The 8,937-nt window shown below is 33.8% G+C and overlaps 2 protein-coding genes across 3 annotated transcripts in view; one reads left to right on the top strand and one right to left on the bottom strand.

Moving 5' to 3' along the window:
* Positions 1–2,115, top strand: part of LOC107629801 (ras-related protein RABA1f) — a 2,958-nt gene extending 843 nt beyond the window's left edge. Inside the window, exon 2 of the mRNA XM_016332694.2 lies at positions 1,389–2,115. Coding sequence (XP_016188180.1) covers positions 1,389–1,821 — 433 coding nt within the window. The 3' untranslated portion in view covers positions 1,822–2,115. The remainder of the gene's footprint in view (positions 1–1,388) is intronic.
* On the bottom strand, positions 5,057–8,442 carry LOC107629800 (cinnamoyl-CoA reductase 1-like). Of its 2 annotated transcripts, XM_021118455.1 has the most exons (7): positions 8,345–8,442; positions 7,727–7,932; positions 7,467–7,636; positions 7,193–7,384; positions 6,843–7,011; positions 6,303–6,489; positions 5,057–5,320 (listed from the first exon to the last, which is right to left on the bottom strand). In XM_021118455.1, exons 2-7 carry the CDS (start codon positions 7,845–7,847, stop codon positions 5,176–5,178), a joined length of 984 nt encoding a protein of 327 aa, XP_020974114.1. In that variant the 5' UTR covers positions 7,848–7,932; positions 8,345–8,442; the 3' UTR covers positions 5,057–5,175. The 2 variants fall into 2 exon arrangements, with proteins under 2 accessions (XP_020974114.1, XP_016188179.1); XM_016332693.2 differs by lacking the exon at positions 8,345–8,442 and having other exon boundaries at positions 7,727–8,291.

The following is an 8,937-nucleotide window of genomic DNA, read 5'->3' as shown; positions in this document are numbered from 1 at the left end:
GATGTCGTGTTTGGATAATGTAGGAACACAGACAAAGAGACTGATATAGTGGAGACAGAGATTAAAATGGGAAAAGAAAAAGATTAATGTCTTCATATCTTGTTTGATATTAATGGTTGAACAAAAATGTTATGTGCACACCAAAAATCAGCCGGCAATACATAGGGACAAATAAAAGAATTGTGTTCCAATCCTGTATTCTTGTTGTGTCTCTTAAGCCAAGCACTAAATAAAAGAATGGGTAGATAGGGTTGTGTATATGCTAGTTGATAAGGAACTACCTCATATCCTACAAAGATGCAAGTTCAATTTTCACTCTCGATATGAGATCCACTGTGGTAGATGATATGTAAGAATAGAGGCATACCTGACCTAGTAGAATTACCACTGCTGAAACTAGCTAAACTTTGTCACATAGCGTGGGGATTATCTACCACTTTTTCTTTCTTTTTTTCTTGGGATGGGATGGTTAGTGCAATGGTGATTTTGCTATTTGATACCTTGATGGAGGCATGCATAATGAAAAGAAGGTTTGTTAATTTCATCAAATTGATGAACTTGTGAGATGGCCAGTGGATTGAACATTGAAGAATGTTCCTGTTAAATGCCAATGTTAATTTCTTCCCTTTTTCAAGCCTTGGAAGCTGAAATGGTTCTGTAAAGACTATTTGTGAATAATGGGGCAAAGTGTAGGATATTTGTTCTTGTGAAATAATGTATAATGAGTATGATCACTGCCTGTTTCTTCCATGTATATTGACTTTTGCAAAACTTTTAATCTTTTGAACGTGACTTCTTTCTTCTACTTTTATTTTTCCGGGGTGATAGTTTGTTGTTCCAGAAATATTTGGCTTGCTTTTATATTGCTCAGGTGTAGAGAATTATTTTGAATGTAATGAGGCAAATGATTGAATCAGAAACAAGTTAATGTAGGATTAGGATGACCATTTCAATTTCAGGATTTAATTTTAATGTGATATTTTGGTTTATTTCATCTATCAACGTGAATGGAAGACACATGCATGAACAACTTCATTGAGAATGGGAACAGGGAGCTAGTTTGGGTACTTTTAATTTTTTGAGTCTAACTAGAGCAAGTCTGAGTCTGATTGCTATGCATTGATACTATGAGAGCTTTATACTGCACGTGATTGTAAGGCTTTCAAGTTAATAGATGGTTGAATCAAACACTTTAACTGATGTAGTAATACGGGATTGAATGTCTTTGTAAAATTTTTCTTACACTGATTGTGCATACAAATTAGTTCCTGCTTTTGAAGTTGCAATCGTTTCATCTCTGACATGATTGCCTTTCTGAGTAAATCTGGTATGTTTGATGTATTGCATAATGTCGTATACATTAGTCTCATTCTTGTTCTTTGCCATAGATATCGCGCAATCACTAGTGCATATTATCGAGGAGCTGTTGGCGCATTGCTTGTGTACGATGTTACCAGACACGTGACCTTTGAAAATGTGGAAAGATGGTTAAAGGAACTTAGGGATCACACAGATGCCAACATTGTAATCATGCTTGTAGGAAACAAGGCGGATCTTCGGCACCTGCGTGCCGTGAACACTGATGACGCCAAGGCATTTGCCGAGAGAGAAAGCACATTCTTCATGGAAACGTCTGCACTCGAATCCTTGAATGTTGACAATGCTTTCACAGAAGTGCTCACTCAGATCTATCGCGTTGTTAGTCGGAAAACTCTTGAGATTGGAGATGACCCTACTGCCTTGCCAAAGGGGCAAACGATCAATGTCGGTGGTAAGGATGATGTCTCGGCTGTTAAAAAGGCTGGATGCTGCTCTTCATAGTTTGATAATGAAAGGAAGTTCTTGAATCTTGACAGCAAAACACATATTTATCAGCGCAGGATTCAACTAATCCCCAGCAGGACAACATTGAGATCCATGCTACATGTTCTAATACTTATGCTTTTCATTTTTGTAATCTTTTCTAGCCCCTCCCCCCTCCTCTTTTCCCACTCTATAAGCATTGTTTATTTATAGGAATGATGTTGCCTTAGATATATACAAATTTTACTGTTTCTGTTGAATATCCTAGTTCTCAGATTGACCTGAAGATACAATACTTATCACTTGCTCAGATTTCCCTTCCACTGAAAAATAGAAGAAAATTATAGTGACCAAATGATATTCAATGCTGAAAACTAAAAGTTCATTGAGCAAATATTGACCCAAAGTTATTAAATTGATTGGTCAAGCAAATGATTTAGTTTGATAAAACTTTTATTTTTCAAAAGTAGCTTATATTAATAAGGAGATAATGTGCTTTACCAAACCAATCTATTCCCACTAACACTATCTACATTAGGGCTGGCAATGAGTAGGGTAGTGTAGGGTTTGGACCATATCCTAACCCTATCCGCGGGTTGAAAATTTCATTAAAACTTTACCCTATTCTACCTGTGAGTTGAGAATCTCTCAACTTTAATCTTACCTTACACGTGAGTCTCAATTTAGTCTTTGAGGTTTCAATTGCCTCTATTTAGTCCCCAAAGTTTATAAACGTGCCTCATATTAGTCCCTGAGACGATTTTTAGTATAAAAATGTTAATGGAGTGCTGTTATAGACTATCAGATGTCACATTAAAACTTGTAAATTGATGCAGTTTTGGTTTTGGCATTTAAATAGTTCAAAACGGCATCATATCACTTATTTTGTTAGGTAAAATTTTAATAAACACCATTTACGATGCTGTTTTTAGGTTATTTGAGTGCCAAAATTAAAACGACATCATTTTACAAGGTTTAGTGTGGCATCCGGCTGTTCACGACAGTGTTCCGTTAACGTTTGTACGTTGAAAATTGTTTCAAGGACTAACATGAGTTATGTTCAAGGACTAAATTGTGGATTGGATACAAGTTAAGGGACCAAATTGAGTATTATCTCTTTATTTTATATTAATTTTATAAATATATAATTGCCTTAACTAGTTTAGTGGTTGCTCACTTATTGCAATTCATTACATGAGGGAGGTTGTGGGTTCACTTTCGCCTCCTTCAATTTATATACCTAATTTTTATAAAATATGTATTATATATGGGTTGCGAGTAGGAGGGAGATTGTGACTTCAACTCTCACCTCCTTCAATATATATCTAAATTTTTATAAAATGGGGTGCGGGTAGGGTAAGGTAAAGTACATCCTAAACCCGTACCCTATTCTACCCTACCCGCAGGCATACCTGGACCGATCTCTATCTTACCAGGTCGGGTTGCAGATAGAGTATGTATTGCTAACCCTAATCTATATTGTCCCAAAAACCAATATAAAAGAAGATCAAGTAGCTCATTGACACTGAAAGTACCAAGTTCCCTACATATAGTAATTGTAGTAAGAACAAAATGGCCATGATTGTTTATCATCAGATTCACATTGGAAAACTTTTAGGCTATTGTCATGATTCAATAAGGTTTGGCAACTAAACCCGAGAATGAAATGACAATGATTTATGATCTATGAAGCACAAATACTTTGCTGAGTTGTCGTGTCTGCGTGTCGGACACATTTCGAACACGACACTCACCGACACTCGTTCGACACGCGTGTTTGCTGTGTCCAAACCGTGTCTCAATAAAAAATAAAAAATTCTTCTCCGGACACACTTGGACACACCTAAATACCATCACGTGTCTGCGTGTCCGGTCTTATTCTTAATATATATTCTTAAAATAAATTTAGATATAGTATATATTATTATTTATTAAAACAAAAAATATTTTAAATACTTGATATAATAAAATAAGACATTAAAAATAATTTAAAAAATTAATTTATATTTTATTATCAATAAAATATTAAAATATCATTACAGTTTATCTAAAAAATACTTTATATTTTATATATATGCGTGTCCCCGTGTCATGTAAGATTTTAAAATTTGCGTGTCGGCGTATCCCGTGTCGTGTCGTGTCCCGTGTCCGTGTCAGTGTCCGTGCATCATAGTTTATGATAAACACTGACCAAATGCCAAATTTACAAATGCAGACATACATATACGCACACAATTAGATGAAAACATTTGTGTGAGTGCAGCTAAACACAGTTATCTAAAACAATAAAAGACCTGATTAAATTAAAGTTTTACTCATTATTTTATTGTAAAATGACAACAGACTCATACAATAAGAGAAAATAACGCACTTCTACTCTTGTAAAGCAAAATCATATTTTATTTGCTGCATTGAAAATCATCTCCTTATCAATTTGAAAACATGAAAGCAGTTAGTGTTCATCCATGTATCCTTTCTCCACTCCAAATAAAGAAAGAGGTTACATATAAATCTAATCTAAAACCGTTATTACCATAACAATGGTGATCGGTATAAAGTGGGGATGAAAAACTAAGGAAAAGGTCAGCTATTATCCATTAATAAAAAAAACACTGAACATATAAAAACACTAGTATAGAAAGAATTTTGTAGATTGTCCTCCCTATCTGATTTTAGACCGGATGAAGAGAAAGTTTTCTAAAGTTCGTGAGACCGATAATTCAGCCAGTCTTTGGAATAATTATTAATTTTATAAATTAAGATTGGTAAACAAATCCCCAAAAATCTTCTTCAAATTTTGTCACCGTGCAGAATTGAATATCATAGTTATTGTTTTGTATTAACACACGACGAGATTTTTTTTTAATTCATATTGATTTATATAAATATGTTTATTTTTTTGCTGAAGGCTCAATCAGTATCAAATACGACGGCAGAGCGTGCTATACATATAGCACAACTCTAAAAAAGGCACAAAATTGTATTATATTCAAAGGGAGTTATTGTGAGCATCATCCTGCCAAACTCATAAACCTTCATTCCAATTTATATTTCAACTACAACTTCCACTTGGGAAAGTCTAGGGGTCAGCAACTTTTTTAAAAGTTGGTCAGCATTTAACCATAAAAAAAATTGAATGATTCCACACCATTGAATTTAATCTCACACCATTAAAAACATTATTGATGGCCAATTGATGATTACAAAATACAAAAGTTGCTGGCCCCTAGCACTCCTCCGATTACAATTACTATTCACGCAATAATCAATTTTTATTTCAAGTTTTATTTAACAGTACATTCATTCTGTAGCATCAGCAAGAAAAATCAAGTTCATGACTAAACATTTTCTCCTCTACTAATATATGATGAATTAAAAGTTGGTGAACTTCTTTTCTTTCAAACTTTCCACAGTCTCCTTGAGGCTCACTTCCAAAGGAATAAATTCAAGTATCAAGCTCTCTGTCTTTTCTTTCGAAACTTGATATGTTGGCACATACGGCTTATCATCGGCGGACCTAATAACAATGATGACAATATGAAAGTGGTATAAGAAAAATCAACACAAGAAAAACTAGAATTGTTTAAATTTTGTAAATGTGAAACAATAAAAGTGGTAAAAAATATCATATAAAACATATATGTAACGACTTAAGGAATTTTGTATGAATAGTCTACAAATTAGAAAATTCTTTTAAATATAAACTCATTACTAAGGTCTGTTTTTCTTTAAGGAAGAAGACAATTGAGATACAGATCCTTCAGCTTGCATAATAAAGAACACGCTAAGAAAAGGAAATAACTGAATGCTTAGAGATTAGAGTTATAACTTATAACACCACTATTGAGAGTGAGACTCTGCATGCTGAATGGCTAACAATAATATCATAAATCACTTGACCTACAAATTGTAAATTTAATTTTGAAGCAATATTGAATTAAACAAGAGTACTAAACCCTAGATGAAGAAAAAAAAAATCAGCTATAAGTAAATTAAAAAGTACATGTGCATTACCATATCACAAAAACTTAGAGATAAATAGATCAGATTAGAATGAAATTTATGAGGTATCCTACTAATATTACAAGTATTCTTATGCCCATGCTTGACAACTAACTTCATCATTCTCACATCCAAAGTTCATAAAACCTAAATCTAGCAATATTTTAATTTCCAAGATTAATCCTTATCTGGAAATACAAAGGCCCTTCAGAACACAGCTCTTGGTTTGGACTGAGAAATTCAATGAAATTATCATTATAAGAACTAAGAGTTGTACTAGTTGTCTAGTTGTAAAACTTCTGCACCAAATTTTCTAGACATTTCCAATTGCATTTTAGATAGACAATAAATAAAGTAATAAATACTATATTCAAATCAATGATGAATCTTTTAAGTAGATTGAGTTTTTAATCAAATAATGGAAGTATCAAAAGAAATTGATTCAGCAAATAGGGATTCGTATGAATTCTTGAAGGTAATCAAATAATGAAACTTACTTCTCTGGAAGGGGTAATGTTGGGTATAAATCACGTAAAAGTTTCACAATCCCTGAGAAATGTTCTACTCTTTCTACCATGCAATATCTCCCACTAGCTGAAAGAATTTCATAAGCCTGGATATGAGCATTTGCAACATCTTTCACATTGACCCATCCAAAAGTAGCATTTGGAAATGTTTGTGCACCTGCATCAAGGATGTCAATGATTTTCTTCTATTAAGCACGAGGAGAGGTCTTATCAATTGGAAAACCAAAAATATTTGGATCACACAAAAACAACTAATATTCATAAAATAACTAAATAAACAAACAACTCAAAATATATAGATACTTTTTTTTTTTTTCAATATTTTTGTTGTCTTATTCTGCATCTTCTGGTTGCTATGCATCTAATTAGATCAATTAGACAATCATAAGAGAGAATATATTGTCAACAAATATTTCGGTTAAATTCACACATTTATATTGTACTTTTATAACCCTCATTTACTATTTCAATTTTCATTCCACATGCGAAAAACAGAATTTTAAAAATTACCATTAATTACATTCAAAACACCACCAGCACTTGTGTTAAGTACTGGTTGCAGAAGAGGTCCAATCACCATTGCTGGGTTAATAGTGACCAACCGGATGTTGTTTTCTTTTGCAAATTTCCAGGCAGCATCTTCAGCCAATGTCTTTGAAAGCACATACCAGTACCATGACTGAAAAAGAAAAAAAAAAATGGGAAATAAAATTGGTGGTGCCAGAGTCTCAAATTTACAAGGGATTGAGCTTATTCATATGAATCAAAATCAAGTCAACAACACATAAAACTAATTCCACTTCCGCTAATTTGACCTAATTAGGCGAATATGATAACAATTTTAGGGACAGGGCACATACCTTCGACTCCTTACAGAGTTCTGGATCGGAAAACCAGGTCTCATCAACTACTACTTCAGGAGTCAGAGGCCTTCCATTAAATGTAACAGCAGCCATTGAAGAAGTTAAAACTACGCGCTTCACCGACTGAGATTTAACACATGCTTGAAGAACATTGAGGGTTCCTTTAACTGCCGGATCCAAAAGCTCAGCCTGAAGAAACAAAAAGAAACGCAGCGTCATGAAGAGGAGATAAGAATAAAAGATACAAATGAAATGTATAACCGAACCGAACCTGTGGATCGTTGACATCACGATAAAAGGGAGATGCTGTATGAAAGACACCATCACAGCCTTGAACAGCAGAGTCGAACGAACCTTCTTCTAGAAGATTCGCCTTCAACAGCTGTAGTCTCTCCTTGGCACCTTCAAGCTTAGTTAAGTGCTCTACCTTTCTCGGATCATCTGCAAGTTGTTAAGAGCAACACATTTGAAGAGATAAATACATAAATAAATAAATAAATTAAAAGTGATGGTAGAGTAAGAATAACAGACTTGTGTCACGAACAGTGGCCCTGACAGTGTAACCGCGATTAAGAAGAAACTTGACGATCCATGAAGCGATGTAACCGGAAGCTCCGGTGACACACACCACCTTGCCGTCGCTGCTGCTCATTCTTCAATATTCTCTTCGCTACTTTGTTGCTTGCTATACTTATCGGTTCTCTTTCGGAATGGATCCTCCCGTATTTTTCTTAGTCCTGCTTAAAAAATATATGGTGAAAAATCACGCTTGATAAAATAATTAAGGAACAAAAATGGAGAGAATCCATTCCTATTCTCTTTGAACCAAGAACCAGAAGCACAATGGAAGGAGAAAGAAAGAATAGAAAGGAAAAACAGAGTGCAGAAGGAGAAAAACAAATGACTTGCAATAGAAGTAAACAGAACTATTCCAAAATAAATGTAACACACTCTCATTTACATAGTGTAAGCTATTTATAGCCTAAGGTACTAACTAACACTATGTCACAGACTCAAAAAATTGAATTAACAGAAAACCAATTATTTAACACTTGAGTCTTGATTTTCTTGATCTGTTTTGTTATATGCGTTGGATGATGAGTCGAATACACTTGGGTTCTTTATATAGACACAAGTTCATAACTCTACCTTATGAGTTCACAACTCAACATGACGAATGCGCTTACATGTCCCTCATGACTGCAGATAAAACTAACAGTCCTAAGCACTTGTCACAGTTTTACGTCCAATGAATAAGGGTGAGTTCATGTAAAATCATTCATACATACTTTGGTTTTCAATGAAAAGTTTGAACAATGTGAACAACCACAAATTAAATGAAAATACACTACACTCTAATTTAATGCTACTAATTAAATTTACTCTTTTAACCTTATTAATTCACATTGTTTATCCATTGTTCAAAAATCTTGTTGGTTACCTATACTTTTCCTAAATTAGTCATTCATAAATGTTAGAGGAAATTACACCTACCTTCTCTAATATCCGACAACATAACACTCCTAATTTTGACATGACAGATCACACTTGCCTCGTGTGAAATATCCAATTTACCGTTTTTCTTAAAAGCATTCTTTCTTTCTATCTTCCATTGTTCTCATTGAGTCATTGTCTGGCCGAGTAACAGATAAAAAAAACTTGCATCAAACTATATTAATTAATAACAAACGTACAGCATGAAGCTAGGATAAATTGTTTGGCATAAAAATGACAAAATAATT

This window comes from Arachis ipaensis, chromosome B03, assembly GCF_000816755.2.
Source record: "Arachis ipaensis cultivar K30076 chromosome B03, Araip1.1, whole genome shotgun sequence".
Lineage (NCBI taxonomy): Eukaryota > Viridiplantae > Streptophyta > Magnoliopsida > Fabales > Fabaceae > Arachis > Arachis ipaensis.
The sequence above is the reverse complement of the archived record's forward strand: the minus strand, read 5'-3'. Positions and strand labels throughout refer to the sequence as shown.

What these genes read in the sequence shown, in the direction of transcription:
- LOC107629800 (XM_021118455.1), bottom strand. Translation starts at nt 7,847, where the DNA reads ATGAGCAGCAGCGACGGCAAGGTGGTGTGTGTCACCGGAGCTTCCGGT. An exon ending in AACTCTGTAAGGAGTCGAAG is followed by an intron (nt 7,012 to 7,192) that starts GTATGTGCCCTG and finishes TTTCTTTTTCAG; the next exon opens with TCATGGTACTGGTATGTGCT. An exon ending in TGTTTTGAATGTAATTAATG is followed by an intron (nt 6,490 to 6,842) that starts GTAATTTTTAAA and finishes TCCTTGATGCAG; the next exon opens with GTGCACAAACATTTCCAAAT.